Source organism: Cololabis saira, chromosome 21 (assembly GCF_033807715.1).
Source record: "Cololabis saira isolate AMF1-May2022 chromosome 21, fColSai1.1, whole genome shotgun sequence".
Classification (NCBI taxonomy): domain Eukaryota; kingdom Metazoa; phylum Chordata; class Actinopteri; order Beloniformes; family Belonidae; genus Cololabis; species Cololabis saira.
Window position 1 is genome coordinate 21,481,394 of NC_084607.1, and position 17,250 is coordinate 21,498,643.

Below are 17,250 nucleotides of genomic sequence, written 5' to 3' on the forward strand. Positions count from 1 at the left end.
GAGTCCTACACAGTTAGTTTATTTTCTGTATTTAATGCTTTATGAAAGATCTTTTGCGAAGTAATAATGTAGTTTTTGGAAAGCTAGACATTTTTTCATCCAACACGTTCGTAGCAGCTGCTGCGATAATTAGAGCCGAGCTGGCAACCCGGATGCCGAAACAATACTGACTTGGTGATTGGGAGATAGGTGGAGGGTGGAGCTTCAGAAACAATACTGACTTGGTGATTGGGAGATAGGTGGAGGGTGGAGCTTCAGAAACAATACTGACTTGGTGATTGGGAGATAGGTGGAGGGTGGAGCTTCAGGCCAAAACAAAAAATGACAACATAAACATCAGTTGAGGGCTGCAACTCCTCTTTTTAAACTGGAATATCCTGGCTTGAGTGCTGTTGTCAGTGACATAAGTATTTGAAATGAACATGATTTTTAAATGTCTGCTGACATATCGGGGTCATTTTATGATTAGTTTTATTATTGCTCTTACATACAGCTCCTTTAAACATACTTTATGTTAAATGAGTTCAATGAAAGAAAAAAAAACACCTTCATATTAAAAAGAAATTACAGTTGATGTGTAAACATTTTTACCGGGTACAGTATTTTTTTTTTTTTATTTAAAAAAATATATAAATAGGTTAATAGTTTGGAGCCTTGGAGGAAAAACCCAGCCTATTCATCAGGCATTATTCAAGAAATTTCCGGTAAAATGCTGACAACAATAGTTTTTAGGATATTTCAATCGACTGCAGGTCTATCTGCATAAAAATAAATAGTTTAAGCATTAAACATGAGCATACCATCAAGCCTGTCTGCCCTGCATAAGTGCGCCTGTGTTCATTTTGTTAACCAATGTCAGAAAATAATTATCCAGAGTGGATTTTTATCTCAAAACCGCATTAAATAGGCCCAATTTATCAGCATAGAGATTAGTGATTAATCTCAAGTTAAACCTCTATCAATAGTATGTGCTGTGCATCAGAATTACAAATACATCAGAATTACAAATACAGAATTACAAACATTTGACGCCAGATGCTTAAACCTGGACCGACTGTAACAGCTGAGCTAAAGACCTTTTAACATTGGATAAAACAAAAAAAAAAAAAAAAAAAAAAAGCAATGGTAAGAGTCTAATCAACATTCAGTGCCACATCAAAAGACTGGAGTATCCACTGGTATGCCTGCTGCACAGCCGATTGATAAGAACACCAAGTTTCAATGATGGTGTTGGGCTCAGAGCTGATTAATTCAAAGAAGCACTTGTTCCTTCAGTTCAATATCGAATCAGAAGAGCTCGATTAGATTCTTCCTAAAAAGGATAAATACATTTTTTTAAAAACAAGCTTTCAGTGTAAAAACTTTGTAACAGTTCAGTCAGCTTTGTATAAAATAAGAAAAGCCAATCAGACAGAGGAGATTGATATGCAATCACTTAAACTCCCTGGGAAACATTAGGCGCCATCCAAGCAATCACTTGAAAAACAGGGCAGATAGTTGTAATTATTTTCTCTCTTCATCATCAAAGTAACATTCTCCCATGACCTGGTTACTTCATTATTTTTCACTGAATAAGGGCTTCTTTTTTGTCTTGCGTTTCTCAGTTTACTGCTGCACAGAAAATCTTGACACTGTGATTTAAATACTGGTAAATGTGGGCATTTTTGTTGCCCTCAGCACAGATCCAAATCATCCCCTTTCAAAAAATATCATGTACATGGAACCAAACTATCAGCGTCACTGTGGACATTAATTAACTTTTCTTCAGGATTCTCACCATGATGTTCTCCTCTGTTTAATATATTGTTACAAAGAATCTGTCTGAAGTGAAATATTGATGAGAAAAAATTAAAGATTAAAACAGGTCCAAAGTCAAGACGCTTGCCCAGTGAATGTACCTGAAGGAATAAAAAAAAGAAAAGAAAGTCCATGTGTTTTAAGAAAGTTTGTGGTTAAAAAAAGTAAACGAAGGCCATGCTATAGTAAGAGGAGGATGACTAAGAGCTTAAAACTGCAGAACAAGGAAACAAATGCATCGCCACTGTCGTCATGCTTATTCTCATAAACAAAGCAAACTTTAAGTCAAAAATAAAAGAAAAATTAAAAAGTATATCAAATTATAAGAATGGAAGGAACAACGTAGACTCATTACTATATTTTGATCAATTTTGATGGAACAAATGAAAACCAATTACTATACATCAGTAATGGTAGGGTGTTCACCACACAGTGAAGCAGGATTAGAGAGGTATTTAAAACGTTATATTACTACAAGATACAAACCATCCAAGTAGGCTACTTCTCATACACTGTAGATTGCACAAAAACCAACAAAACACCCTTAACCTGTCTGCTTTTGCAGAGGAGAAAGGGCCAGGACAACGCAGGACTCCCTTTGCCGTTACAGCTGCAGTCAAACAGGAAAAACAGGAGCTGGGTCACAACAGCGCAACATGGGATCAGCTCTCTGCCATTAACCTTTATTTGAGTCATGGGTTCATATAATGACTTGGCAAGTCCCACCAAATGACTTAGCTGTTTTTTTTTTTTTTTGGGGGGGGGGGGGGCGCAAAATGGCATGAAATTGCCATGTCTTATTTTGGTTTTAGGGCATTTTCCACTGAGTATTCACACAGAGAAGGATCTGACCCATTTTTTTCAGATTTTACTCACCACTACAGTGGATGTCTGTACTCAGTTACACACATGACAAGAATTGTCAGTGTCTGGGTCACATATTTGGGTTGGTCTAAAAATGTGTATATCTGTGACTGTGATCCATTCTAGCCATCAAAGATGTCTGTCATCTTTGTTTATCTGTATCTATGGTCATCTTTCTCTTCGAGGGTTGTTGGTGGAAAAGTTATGTTTGGTAATTTTTTATAATAATAATCTGTTACGTATTTACACTGCTAAATGTAGCTTTAAATGTGCCACTCACCTGCCTTGTGGCAAAATTAAAATTGATGAAAACCCTGTGCAAAAGTCTTAAAAAAACAAAAAGAAAGAAAGAAAGTAGCATGACAAACAGACTAGTTCTTGTGGTAGCAGACATTCCTAATAGCCTGGGTTGTCAGTCACTGAATGACTGGGTAGAAAAGATATGTGGCCAATGTCACGACTGCCATTGTAACCTGGTTAAAACACAACACTGGTATTCAATTAAATTACTATATTTAATGTGTCTTAACGGAGCATCTAAGTCAAACACCACCTTTTCAACAAACTTATTTTCCTGTGTTTGACTTCATCTAGCGTCTTCAAACTTTCAACAATCATTTTTGACATCTATCATATGTGAATGCACTGTAAGCGTCGACCAGAGACGAGAGGCCAAGGAGGACAAATTGTAATGTGATAAAAGCATAAAAAGTGAGCTTATATTGCAACAGTGCTTTCCTGTGTGATGCATTCTGATAAAGCAAACAACACTGTTGCTAATCATTTACTGTTGCTGATAAGAGTAGAATATGCAGTGGTCACACATTACAACCTACCATGCAGCCTTTTCAGTTCTTGGATCAAGTAATTTTTGACAAGTGAGGCCAAGGTGACAGAGCCTCTCTTGCCGGGGGGAATCTGGGAAAACCAAACCATTCCTCTCCCTCCAAAAAGATTTAAGCTAAGCCACAGTCATAACTAAACATGGAGAAGCAGCATTCAGCTTTTATGCTCCATGGATCTGGAACAAACTTCCAGAAAACTTAAGGAATGCTGAAACCTTTAATTCCTTTAAAACGGAGGTTAAAAAATAGTTTACAGCTTCCTGTGACTGAATTATTTAAAATCATTCTTAATTTAAAACAATACTAACACTACACAGTAACTCTAGCTTCAGTCTAACTTTTCTTTATGCCACTGCATTGTAATTCTTTTTTTTTCCATTATGTAAAGCACCTTGAATTGCCTTGTTGTTTAAATGAGCTATACAAATAAACTTACTATACTCCCATTCAAACCCAACAAAGTTGAAATATTTTATGTTGTGTTATTCCGTCCTAAACAAAAGTATCAGAGTCAACATATGAAGTGTTTTTAATGAAAGCATTTATGGACAACAGAACTATTGCACTCGTGACAAGACCTGTGATGCCAGTAAAATATGGCAGTATAACCACGAAAGAGGTTACTCAAAGTTCACTTCAGGACCAGAAACAATATTTCCATACTGGTAGGGCAACATTCACTCTACTGTCCCTCAAACCTGGACTCAGGTGGAGAAAAAAAAATGATTCTACACTAATATGATTTTGATACATTTAACTGTTTATACAACCATTTCAAATTACCGTTTCATGTGCTCTGAAAATGCACATGCTCATCCTTGACTCAAATCTATTAACATTCAAACTGAAGGAAAGTTTAAGGGCTGCGTCTCGTCAACTAGTCAAACTGGAATGCTTCTAATTAGTAAGCCAATTTTTAATCATATTTTTGTTCAGAGCCTAGCAGTCAATATTTGTCTTAAGTTTAGGAGGCCATGAATCTGCTTCTTAATTTTAGATGTTTTACAAAAGATTACTAAAGCTGTCTTCTGTTGTTTGTCTGTGGACTTTCAGTTTTGCTTTCAGCATATGAAATATACACCCAATCAAACCGGAATCAGAAGAGTGACTCTACCACTGTGGAATATTACTCACAGTGTTGGGCTCATGGTATGTTTGGGTCATCATCTATCAGTCATGTGAAGTATAAAACTTTATTTGGCTGCATCACAGCAGCGGGTATATATTTACTTCACAATTTAGCCAACCAATTCTATTGAATAATCTGTGAATCTAGGGACCCAGTGCTACTAGAAACCATGCACGGCCCGGCCATCGTCCCTTCCCCTCGTGTCTTACAGGCAATGAGTTTTCAAGCCTCTTCCATACATTCTTCTTTGAGACATTTCAGTACAGGTTCATCTTATTTTCATCTCTTTAAAGAAAAGGTTGATTTACCAGAAGGGGTCTGGCTTTTTGACATGGCTCTATATGACATTTGTAAACTTAATAAGCAGTCATCCTGGCTGTTTTTTTTTTTTTGTTTTGATTTGTTGTGTGAAAGGATTTTGTTGGTAAGGGAAAAAAAACAAAGTAATCACCTGGATCAGTTTCTCTCTTGTAGCCCAATGGTAGATTTTACTAACCACATTATATACGCTCCACTTGGAGCTGAGCACCTTTACTCTCATAACTGGTGAAGAAATTAAAGAGGAGGTGGCTTGATGAAATTGCTTTTGTCAGGTCTAATCTTGAACGCTGGGAATGGCTAATTCCGGCAGTAATTCCTATTCTACATACAGCTTACATGTGAAAACGTCACAAGATCATAACCACGACACAACAGAAGCCGGGTTTTTTTTGTGTCAGTTCAAAAAATTGTGGTTATTGTAGATATCAACGTTATAGTATAGTTATAGGAACAGCCTGCCGGAGGATCTGAGAGGAGCTGGAAATATGGAAATTTTTAAACGTAGACTAAAAACTCATCTCTTTGGTCCGGCTTTTATGTAGCATCAAATTTTATAGTTTTATTCTGTTTAACATTTTTTAGAGGTATTTGTTTTATTTATTTATCTATTTCTTGTAATGTTTTACAAGATTCTTTTTAGCTTTCTGATCCTTGTATGTTTTATGTTTGTTTGTTTCTTGTTTTGATACGTTTTTATTTTTTTGTAAAGTTACTTGTCCTTGTATGTATTTTCTTTTATATGAAACTGAATTTATTTTTCTGCTGCCATCTTGACCAGGACTCCCTGGCAGAAGAGATATTGTATCTCAATGGGACTTTCCTGGATAAATAAAGGATAAATACAGTATCATTATATTTTATTGTTGTGGATTGATTATTTTTTAGCCTTAATTCTTGAACTTTTATCAATATTTCATTTTAATTAACTATATTGTATGTCAGTGTGCATTGGTCTCCCAGTTTTTATTTTTGTTTTTATTATGCTTATTTTTCAGTCAAAATGTTAAGCACTTTGTATTTCATGTACCTGGATGAAAGGTGCTATACAAATAACATTTTATTGATTGATAGTATACTAAAATAATTTCCTCTCTCTAATTGGAAACAGGTCAAAGGAAGTTTGTTTATGACTAGCTCACTCGTGACTTTGACATGCAGGTGATTATATTGATTAACTATCCACCTGCCTGTTTAGACAAAGTCCAAAACTACTACCTCATTAACAACTTGACCAAAAACAAGTAAATAAACACAAATCCAAGCAAGAACCAAAACACATCACAGGAAATCAGCAGGAAATACAGCCAGGTTGACATTAGCCTTTAGCTGCTTAAGCCTGATTTATGGTTCCGCGTTACACCAACGCAGAGCCTACGGCGTAGGGTACGCGGCGACGCACACCGTACGCCGTCAATTTAACGCGGAACCATAAATCAGGCTTTAGCATTCCAGCTAAAAGCTGCCTGACAGAGACATCCATACATCATGTACACACGAATGAACAACCAGCCTTTAACAGTGCGTAAACCCTGCCGTGGGTGCTCTCACCTGTGTGTGGACCGTGGAGAGGGACAGCTCCACACAGACTCAGCAACAGCAGCAACAACACAGCTCCATGGCGGCTCCCCATCCTCCACGATTAGCCGACCAAACACTCGCCTTCTGAAACCTTCGTCCCTAAATAAAAGGCTGATATGACGCCGAATTAAAGTGCTCTAACCATTAATGACCAATAAACGACGACGGGAGCTACAGGGATGCATATTCGGGCCGTGTTTAGCTCGGCTCCTCCAGCTAATAGCGGGCTACAGTTCCAGCTGACGACAGCAGACACGTGTGTCGTCCATGGACACAAAGGGATGATCAGCTCCCACCACCCGGCATGCCTGACCGCGTTATTTACACCTTCACAGCCTCAGATTTCAGCTGGGCCCCGGCTGCTGTCATGAAGCGACTCTCTCCAGAACAGCCATGTTCCTGCGAAACGTCACATCGCGGAATGATGCCGCGTTCCATTTGTCCTCGGAAGTGGGGATTTCCTAGTTCCCAGTCGGAATTTTCAACTGGAACGCCCCTCGAAGTGGGATTTCCCACTGAGAAAGTGGGAGAGTCTTCACCACCCCCGAGTTCACATTCCAAGATGGCTGCCCCGGCTGTAAACAGTGGAAGAGAGCTCTGTAAAAATCCGTAGCACTTCATTCTAGTTTTGGTCACACTAAATCAGTCGTATACAAGTATTGTTCGGCATATATATGCTGCCATAGTGTAATTTACATTTTCCATGTGGTATATTGCGAACTACAAACTTGTTTACCTACTTTGTAACTGGAACGCTGATAACTCGGCTGTGACGTCATTCCTAGTTCCGAGTTCCGACTTCCGATGTAAATGGAACGCAGCATGAGGCGTAAAAAAAACCCGGAATAATTGACAATTACGTAAACCAATGAAAGTGAAGAATGCCGTCACAATAAAAACCAATGAGCCAATCAGCTTCGAGTTTTGTTTTCATCAGGCCGGTAGATCCAGTGATTTGTATTAAAAGCTGGAGACATCCTTGTTGCATCCAGTCACTTGACGACCATGCGAGGAACGTCGAGGAAGATGAGATGCCTAAATGAAATGTTTATTTCTGGATTTACGGCCAACCATAAACTACCAGTTTTATGGCTGACAGAGTGATATCGCCTGGTGCACCAGTACCTGCTCCGGTTTTATGAGCCATTTCCTATGCATTTCTTACCAAGGCATTTCATATGGAGATAACCGAGGAAAGATACATTTATATATGAATATATATAGCCTATATATATATATATGAATTGTTTTATTTTATTTTTTAGAAAGGGGCTTGGTATATAAGGCTTTCTTCTTCTTGCCCCTTTTCCATCATGGAATGGAACATATGTGAACTATTTCCATGATATGGAATAAATAAAAATGAAATGAAATGAAATATAGTTATATTACTACAGAAAAAAAATTCAGGCAACTTTATTGTTTTTTTTTTTTATTTTGTGTTATTATTGTTAGTGGAAAAAACTATCCCATGAATTCATAGCCATACCTCTATAGCTACACACTTAAGAAAAAACATTTTCTTTTATTATTATTCCTGAAATTTTAGTGTTATCTATACATTAATGAATGATTGCTTTTTTTCCTGACTTGTTACACAAAGTTGTGTACTTGTCTGAGTGGAAGTGTGGTTGTTTTTTATGTTTTGATGAGCTGCTGGGACAGTTGAATTTCCCTTCGGGGATAAATAAAGTTATCTATCTATCTATCTATCTATCTATCTATCTATCTATCTATCTATCTATCTATCTATCTATCTATCTATCTATCTATCTATCTATCTATCTATCTATCTATCTATCTATCTATCTATCTATCTATCTACAGTATCTATCTACAGTATCTATCTATCTGTCCGTCCGTCCGTCCGTCCATCTATCTATCTACTTGGACGTCCTTTTGTATTGTACCTGACACAATTAATGCTAGAATCAAAGGCACATGATGATAAATACTATTTATCTAGAGAAACCTTATGAATCTTTTTGAATATGTATATAATTCCAATTCTCTGTGCTCCAATTTCTTATCAATAGTTTGGGGGAAAAAAAACCTCAATATATGAAGCTCCTGTAGCAGTTAAATACATTTAATGTATCATAACAGTCTCTTTATTTGTAGGCTACTAATGCTTTAATGTCATCATGATGTCTTTATTTGTGAATGTATTGTATTTTGGTCATCTCTGTAAGTTTACAAGACAGTAGTCCTATGAATAACACAATTATCTGCTCTGATTAACTGATGAAGGGGGAGGAGGCTATGTGGCATGGAGGAAAACTCCCTAGGTTTGAGGACAGATACGTCAGGTTGCTTCTTGCACTCTGGATCACGAATCTGGAAGAGAGTGTCAGTGGCTTAGGCACAAAGCAAGGGAAACAGAGATCTGCACATCATCTACTCAGAGAGTGCAACCCTCCTCCAAAGCACGGTGAGTACATACCTTTTAGTAATTTTATGCACGTGGTTTTATTTGAGTGATTAGCACATACCAGTGAGTCTCTATTATGTGCTTGTTTGAACCCTATATATGATTTCCTCTTCAAGTTCCAGCAACTTTCTCTGATCAACTTTCATTTATGAAGCAGTGCTTCTATTATCAGGTAATTCATACCTGATAATAAGATAAACACAACTAAACATCAACATGGTACAGTCCTGCTTATAAAAGGTACACCTCAACTCTCAAATTTGCAGAGAAAGCCCAAAATGCTTTATATACTGTATAATATCCAGCTGGTTTTATGTTACAGAAACTGTTCAACTGAAAGCAGAAAACACCTGCACCAGTTTCAGCTACTGTCACTTCATGTGAGTGTATTTGTGTATAACTCAAGCAGCCACAGAGAATCATGGCATTTGCTGGGATGTTGAGGCACGAGGACATCAACACTGCAGTTCAGGCTTGTCAAGGTGAGTCAGAGTAGACACACAACCCTGTAAGCAAGACATGGACGAAACAAGCGTCTGATGACAACGACAAGGGCATAAAGTTTACAGTGAGGGAATATACAAAGGAAGGACAAAGGAAGGTAATGTTCAGCCCACTCCCACTGGGGGATACCTGTGTGATGTGTTGTTCACGGTGGGAGCAGGGCTTCTGCAGGTAACCAAGCAGCCGTGTGGCAGGAGACTAGTTACTACCCAAGAAGCAAAGTGTTTATGTTGAGTATTCACACCTATTCACACGACAAGACCTAATCAAACAAAATTACACAATTATGTCTCGTTGACAATGCATGCACAACTGAATTGCTCATTCTATTAAAAGGAAAATGTCAGTGCTTGCATGCCCTTCATTCAAAGAAACCTAGGCATTCAAACTTTAACTGGTATACTTTACTTTTTATTAAAATGTCAGTAAAAGATGTCTGAATTTTTAGAGTTCATATTTGAACAGTGATATGTGGGGATTTTTTATGAATGGAGTGATGAAATGTATAACTTTAGAGTTCCCATGCGTCCTTGTAAGTATTTTTTCATCATAAAGAATTGCATTAATTTGTTAATTCTACAAATCAGAAGCAGTGGATCCTTTAACTTATGTGAGGAGAAGTCAGCCTATATATATATATATATATATATATATATATATATATATATATATATATATATATATATATATATACACAGTATATATTTTTTTTATATATTTGTTTTTTTTATGGTAAACAATACAATAAATAACAAGCTTTCAAAATGTAACTTTGCATTACGCTCCTGTGCAATATTTTGTGCAGTTGGATTGTTTTAATAGCATGGTAACAAAGCCTATAATGCACTGCAGGGTATATATTGGTAAATGTCACCACTTGGATGAAAATCATCCAAGCGAATAACCAAATACGACATCTCTATTCAGATCTCCATCATTCTTTCTTTCTTGTCATTCTGTGATCATTCTTCTGCTCCAACTCATTCTCTCTATCTTTTTCTGCCGATATAGATCCGGGCACATTCAATTACAAGTCATTCTTTGCACAAGTGGGACTGGCCGGTTTATCTGAAGCTGATCGGAAAAAAGTGTTTTCAGTTCTGGATCAAGACAAGAGTGGATACATTGAGGAAGAGGAGCTCAAGTAAGGATTGAATGTGTGTGGAGACATGAACGCGTTTGCACAGTTACATTAGAAGAACTTCTCTCCCTTATGGACGTAAATCATGTAAATCATGTAAATCCTGGTAACCTTATGTTTGGGAAGCCATAAAAAGCCCTCTCAGATCATGACATGACAGCTCCATGTTTTGGCTTGAACGAGGGCACATGACTGTGTTTCATTGAGTGTGTTGCATGAATGGACCAGCATGAATTCATGTAGCTTCATAATAAATGATAATGAGATGAAGTGGAGATAAAGACAACTCAAAAAAGCATAGGAAGGGAGATAACAGCAACAGCTTAAATGAGTTCTATGATGCTTTAAGTCTTAACTTATTAACCCCCCCCCTCCAGACTGTTTCTTCAGAACTTCTCTCCAGGGGCCAGAGAGCTTACTGTGGCTGAGACCAAGAGTTTGATGGCTGCAGGAGATAAAGATAGTGATGGCAAAATCGGGACGGAAGGTGCGTGTGTGCCAAACATTTAGAGACGCTGCTTGCAGATGAAACGATGAGCTATCTGTACAGAGGAACTATCCACACTTAGTGCTGAAACTGCCCACTGTAGAGAGCACATGAAAAATACAAAGCTCTGCAATGAAGCGAGCAAATAAATAATTTCTTGTTTTCTTAAGTCGCCATCTTTACCAAAATTCTGTTTGACACTGAGTTTTTGCCGCCATAGCACTGATTCTTACTGCTGTCTTTTTCCCCACAGAGTTTTGCGATCTCCTGAAATAAAACAGAGGCCACCACTGCATTCCTGTTGTCTAATAAAGGAATTTATTATGTTACCAAAAAAGAAAGAGAACAAAAACTTAAAGACAATGTACCCGACTGATACTTTCCATGTTGATGTGATATTCTAATTAATAACATGTTTATTGGACAGAAGACAAAAGTGGATGTATATGTATTAGTGGAATGGGTTATTAAACATATTCAACATTTGATATCATCTCCTCGACTCTTCTTCCACCCACCTTTGATAGACAATGTACTAAGTATCTGAATTTAACACTATGACATGGACAAATTGTCTTGTACAAAGATATGCAGCAATGTTGGCGGTAAGGGGGGACAGCATTTGTCTTATCAATAACCCGAAGGCGTATTAGTGTCATTTAGAGGTATATCATACTAATCTATGATCTGCCTTATTAGAATAGTGTTACACTTGAAAGCGAAAAAAAAATCCAACTTTCATTTTCATATGAAGACTTCGACCTTGTAATTCCAGCAGACCTTTCACATAGAAAATAATCTAAATGAGGCACTAACTGTGAAATGAGAGCTCATCAAATTTTATATGACCTCCTTAAGGTCAGGGTTAAGAAGCAGAAAACAGTGCTACCCTTCAAAGGAGTATTCCAGAGCCAAATCAGCTCTAACACTATTAACAGATGGTAAAAAGTTTATGAAAACATTATTAAGAAGAACTTTTTGTGTTAAAGAGGTTCATGGCCCGGGTTTGATTGTGACCATGATCCAGTTCCAGGGAAGCAGTGGCCATGAACTCTCCTCCTCAATAGTCATCCAACATTCATTAGACGATTGGTACAGAGATAAGATGGTGGCGACCTGAAATCTATTTACACTTTATTTACACTCACAAAGTGTAAATGACATTGATTCATCTATTGAGATCCTATTCAACCTATCACTTAAATGGAATAACTCTTCCGAGTCTTGTCAGAAGGTTAAAATAGCTATTTATTCTGATGTCAGTTACTATCTTTTATGGGGTGGTCTGCTGGAGCAGCAGCATCACTGCAGCAGAGAGGAAGAGACTGGACAAGGTGGTGAGGAAAGCCGGCTCTGTCCTGGGCTGCAGTCTGGACCGGGTGGAGGTGGTGGGGGAGAGGAGGATGGTGGCTAAGCTGTCCTCCATCATGGACAATGTCTCCCCCCCCTTCATGAGACTGTCAGAGCCCTGGAGAGCTTCATCAGTGACCGGCTTCGTCACCCACGATGCACCACCGAGAGGCATCGCAGGTCCTTCCTCCCCGCTGCCATCAGACTGTATAACCAGGCCTGCTCTCAGTAGCCAGTGGACAATAATATGACAATAAGATGTGCAATAATATAAGATGTGCAATATCTGCCAATCTGCCAGTCTACCTCACAACACTCCACCTGCTTTTTTGTGCACCGTTTCTTCTTTCAACCAACTGTATATACTGTTCATATTCTGTGATTATACATATTTTATATGTATTTTTTGTATTTTTTATATATTTTTTATTCTGACTTTTCAGCCTTTTTACAACCTCCCCTGCATGTGTGTGCTAAGTGTACTGCTGACAACAAAAATAAGTTTCCCCACTGAGGGAGAAAATAAAGGATATCTTATCTTATCTTATCTTGCCATCTCAGCTAATGTTACATTATAGTGCAGACACAGATCCAATTCTTACTCAAAACTGCTTTGATTCCAATAGTTTTACTTGCTAGCAGAAGTTTACACTCATTACGATCTCATAATAGACCTTGGGTTGATATATCTCCAGACTTATTCCTTTTAAAGAAGATATTTTGTGCCCTTTTTTTTAAAGTTGACACAATTTTCTGACATCTTAGTAAAATTTCTGTGATGCACTTCGGTAATCAAATCATAAAATGTCGCCAGAACTTGTTCAACACATTTTTTTTTAGACACTGGTTTGGGGTTTTTTGAGGGGTGAAGTTAACATCTTCCCTCTTTAACCAATGTGCTTCTTTTGAAATCAGTATTAGAGCTTAGCCTTACCTGAGGTAAAACGCATGAAAAAAAAAGCATGATTCAGGTTGAGTGGAGATAAAGATGACGAATCTGGGTTCTTCCACTCTGGTCTGGGTCTGTGATGTCACATTACCGAGCAAATCTCAACAGCTCAGTGAGTCTTTCACACACAGGCAGCCTCCAAACAAATTGATAAGATTGTGTTATGGAATTTTTTAGTGGGTTATTGATTAAAACAATCAAATATATGTTCTCAAACCCCCCCAAAATATAATTTTTTTTCCCATCATAATATAACCCCTTTAATTAACTTGTAAACACCACTGATCATTCATATGAAATATTTTACAAAACACCTCAATTCTTGTGATGATATGGTTTAATTGAAGCCATTCGTCCCCAATGTTTTGAGTAAAGGATTTTCTTTTAACTGGCAGTAATTTCCCTTTACATTTATTTGGTCTATCCTGAATATATATAAAAGATGATCCCAAAATCAAAGAAATATGAAACACCCTATGATTTAATTATTGGGAGTTTTACAGTGAAAAATACCATTGACATTAGGTCAGCTTTAGGACATATAATACAGGTTAATGAGACACACATGACTGAAAAAAAAAAACACTGAGAAAAGTGTCAATATAAAATGTTTCAGAACAAAATGCATTGTCAGCTTATTGCCCACTTGTTAATCCACACAATCTCAAGGGATGCAAAAATAGTCCAAATGATCGGTACATTGCCTACTAAGGACAGGGATCTTGTGCTACAGGCCCCAAAGACGTGTCTCTGTTACGGTGCTGGCTCACTTGAAACTCAACACTGCCTGTGAAGACAAGAAGAACCTCAAGTAAAGATACTGTAGCATCTTTGAGTATAGCTATGTTACAGGAAACCTAAAGACCCACATGCAGGGGCCACACATGTCCATCAACCAAGACCTTCTCACATGGGTGTTGCAACGTCACATGCAAGAATAGAAATCCCAATGTCAATAAATTACAATGAACCAGTGATAAAATTGAAGGGAATGAATGTCCTTTTAAGAATAAATAGCTATAGATGTATTATAAGAGATATTTGGTATTTAATTCCAGATAAAAGCCATTTTCAAACTTCTGATTAGTTTAGTAGGTTACTTTTATTCTTTACATGTTCAATATAAGACCATAGGTAAATATTCTCCATAGGTAATTGATAAAAGAACCAGTAAAATATACATTGAGGTTCTTGGTTCTCACTCAGACTTTTGTCTATAATCAATCTATAATGAATTTGACCACTGCAAGCTGTTGCATATGTATCTTTTCACTTCATCTACAGTCTAAGAAGCATTTTAATGACATCCAAATCAATCTTTGGATTCTTGGCCATAAATCATCACTGCAACATAGGCCACAAAGTCGGCAAGAAATGAGCCTGCTCGGATTTCCACACGTCTAGCTATAGGCCTCCACACACATGGTAGCATCCTCATTTGTTCACCTAAAAATAGATCCAGACCACTAGACAAATTTTTTCGAAACCCATGCATCTTGGTACCTGATACTGAGACTCAAAGCTCTGTAAATGGTGTTGCTCTAGGGTATATAAAGGAGTGGGAAAGGGACTCATTGCATTCACTCCTCTCCTCCTTCCTCCTTGCTTTTCACTCGCTCATTGCAGCCCAAAGGTGAGTGGGATGTGCGGCCTCTAGATGCGACACCGGCTTCTGCAGATTACACTTGGAGGAAAAAGATTCCGACGAGCTGATCCCTGTGGACTATAAATTATAGAGAAATGGAACCAACATAGCCGACAAATGCATGGACCACAGGACGATTCATTTAGCACAAAAGAAGCCCAGATATGGGTGTCTGATTTCAGAGGATCAACATCTGTGGATGATCATTGGGTTATTTCCTTTATGTTTTTTTAACAGGATAAAATACACACACATAGAGCTACAAATGGACTTGATAGCACTGCGTTTTTCCAGGTGCATCAATTATTTGTGGCAGTGATTCACATTGCTGTGACCTGGCTTCTGGAAGAATCATCTTTTAACCATCAAAGCTGTATAACACTTTGAGATGACAGATTCTGTCCTTTGCTGTGATCAAACATCAAGAGGGAAAGAAAAGCTCCTCAGCTCACTGTAAACATGACTGCTAAAGCTGCATGGCAAGCTTTGAGAAAGGAGAACCATTCTTATGGGATCTAGAGCAGGAATAGCCTTTTTCTGATGCTCAAAGTCTTGTCATTGATGCTTTATTTTAGCCCAAAGGCTCTGTATCACGTGTGATCATTTTAAACGGGTCATAGGAAATGTGGATTTAGTCACATAGTTTGGAGTGCTTGCTGGAATATCAATGACTAAAATAATTTCCTATAAAAAAGGGAATTTTTGGAATGCAACATTATGCCATAATTTAATTTATGACGTTTATTCTAACCCTGAACTTTGTTTTCTCTCCTCTCTAAGAATCAAAAATGGCCTTCGCCGGAGTTCTCAATGATGCTGAAATGAAAGCAGCCCTGGATGCCTGCTCAGGTGAGTTTCATCATTTCTATTTACAGAGCTGTGAATGGACCAACCCGGTGTTTGTGTCCTTATTATTATTATTGCACATTATTAAATTTCACTGCAAATGCAAATTTGATTTCAAAAACCAACTAATTGGATGGTATCAGGATACACTAAACAAGCTATCATATGACAATACTGCGTTACTGACTTGCTGGGTGCCAATGCTGTTGATTTGTTCCAGCTGCTGACTCTTTTGACTACAAGACGTTCTTCAAGACATGCGGCCTGGCCGGCAAGACCTGTGAAGATGTCAAGAAGGCCTTTGGCATCATTGACCAGGACAACAGCGGCTTCATTGAGGAGGAAGAGCTGAAGTAAGACATTCCAGTAATTCACACTTGAAGATGAAGCTCACTGCTTATACCTGCAGGTCTAATATTACTGCCTTGTGTTTAAAAAAGAGAAGTAAGGGGGACTCTATAATATTTATCCCCTCTTTTGTACTTTTAAGTCTAATGTCCAAATAACACAATACCTCTATTAAAGAAAAATTGACCTGATGTTTTTATGGTTTGCCAAATATATTTTGTCAAGAAATCAAAACACCAAAATGGTTTTAAAGGAAAGGATTTCCATCATGTTTTAACCTCTGCTGTGCTGTCCACCTGTTAGGCTGTTCCTGCAGAACTTCTCTGCTGGCGCCAGAGCACTCACTGACAAGGAGACCAAGTCTTTCCTCGCCGCTGGTGACAGTGATGGTGATGGCAAGATCGGAGTCGATGGTGAGAGTTCTTTGTGATACTTTTCTAAATATTCATGATTATGAGTCATGATGAAAGCTTTGGTGTAATATGGTGTCATAATTTTATGACACCATATTACACCTAAGCCTTCATCAATCAAAATCAATCATCAATTGAAATCTTGGTATGAGAGTGTTTCTGATCAACCTCAATCATACACTTGTGATGTAAAAATCTACAAATATTTGTCTTTCCCCGCAACTAATAGTATTTTCATTCTTCTTCCACAGAGTTCGCCGCCCTTGTAAAGGCATAAGTTTCTTCTGACCAAGATCCACTTCTTTTCCCGGAACTGCGAGCTCCTTGCAAGATTCATTAGTCATCAGCTGAAAGAATATTTTTTATACCTTATTTATGAGTTGCCTGTGGACTATTTCTCTACATGGAATGCATATTTTACCGGTGATGTTATTCAGATATGATATATGTTCTGAAATAATGACTTGTGCAAACTGTAGAACACCATCTGCACTTTTGAGGAAGAGTGACAACCATGGAATAAATACTCTTTTGGTTTGAAGTCAACTTGTTCAGGTCAGTCCTTTTTGCACTGGGTATTTTCATAGCTGCACTTATATCCA

General features: G+C 37.8%; 3 protein-coding genes across 6 annotated transcripts in view; 2 read left to right on the forward strand and 1 right to left on the reverse strand.

The window, feature by feature from the left end:
* The window catches only part of lmtk2 (lemur tyrosine kinase 2), a 28,588-nt gene extending 21,624 nt beyond the window's left edge, over positions 1-6,964 (reverse strand). The window contains exon 1 of the mRNA XM_061712745.1: positions 6,505-6,964. Coding sequence (XP_061568729.1) covers positions 6,505-6,586 — 82 coding nt within the window. The 5' untranslated portion in view covers positions 6,587-6,964. The remainder of the gene's footprint in view (positions 1-6,504) is intronic.
* A 1,881-nt stretch (positions 6,965-8,845) lies between these two features.
* pvalb5 (parvalbumin 5) lies at positions 8,846-11,555 on the forward strand. Of its 4 annotated transcripts, XM_061711035.1 has the most exons (6): positions 8,852-8,965; positions 9,082-9,205; positions 9,288-9,447; positions 10,481-10,613; positions 10,988-11,097; positions 11,351-11,555. In XM_061711035.1, the coding sequence occupies exons 3-6, from the start codon at positions 9,387-9,389 to the stop codon at positions 11,371-11,373; spliced, it is 327 nt and encodes a 108-aa protein (XP_061567019.1). In that variant the 5' UTR covers positions 8,852-8,965; positions 9,082-9,205; positions 9,288-9,386; the 3' UTR covers positions 11,374-11,555. The 4 variants fall into 4 exon arrangements, with proteins under 4 accessions (XP_061567018.1, XP_061567020.1, XP_061567019.1 ...); XM_061711034.1 differs by lacking the exon at positions 9,082-9,205 and having other exon boundaries at positions 8,846-8,965; positions 9,372-9,447; XM_061711036.1 differs by lacking the exon at positions 9,082-9,205 and having other exon boundaries at positions 8,846-8,965; positions 9,375-9,447.
* A 3,386-nt stretch (positions 11,556-14,941) lies between these two features.
* Positions 14,942-17,189, forward strand: LOC133421964 (parvalbumin beta-2-like). The gene is made up of 5 exons (XM_061711783.1): positions 14,942-15,029; positions 15,822-15,890; positions 16,108-16,240; positions 16,539-16,648; positions 16,900-17,189. The coding sequence occupies exons 2-5, from the start codon at positions 15,830-15,832 to the stop codon at positions 16,923-16,925; spliced, it is 330 nt and encodes a 109-aa protein (XP_061567767.1). The 5' UTR covers positions 14,942-15,029; positions 15,822-15,829; the 3' UTR covers positions 16,926-17,189.
* The last annotated feature ends 61 nt before the right edge of the window (positions 17,190-17,250 follow it).

Bases quoted from the DNA above. Each gene is read 5' to 3' on its own strand.
- pvalb5 (XM_061711034.1), top strand. From the start codon at position 9,387: ATGGCATTTGCTGGGATGTTGAGGCACGAGGACATCAACACTGCAGTT. The intron at 9,448-10,480 runs GTGAGTCAGAGT...CTGCCGATATAG, and splicing joins TGCAGTTCAGGCTTGTCAAG to ATCCGGGCACATTCAATTAC. The intron at 10,614-10,987 runs GTAAGGATTGAA...CCCCCCCTCCAG, and splicing joins ATTGAGGAAGAGGAGCTCAA to ACTGTTTCTTCAGAACTTCT.
- LOC133421964 (XM_061711783.1), top strand. From the start codon at position 15,830: ATGGCCTTCGCCGGAGTTCTCAATGATGCTGAAATGAAAGCAGCCCTG. The intron at 16,241-16,538 runs GTAAGACATTCC...TCCACCTGTTAG, and splicing joins ATTGAGGAGGAAGAGCTGAA to GCTGTTCCTGCAGAACTTCT. The intron at 16,649-16,899 runs GTGAGAGTTCTT...CTTCTTCCACAG, and splicing joins TGGCAAGATCGGAGTCGATG to AGTTCGCCGCCCTTGTAAAG.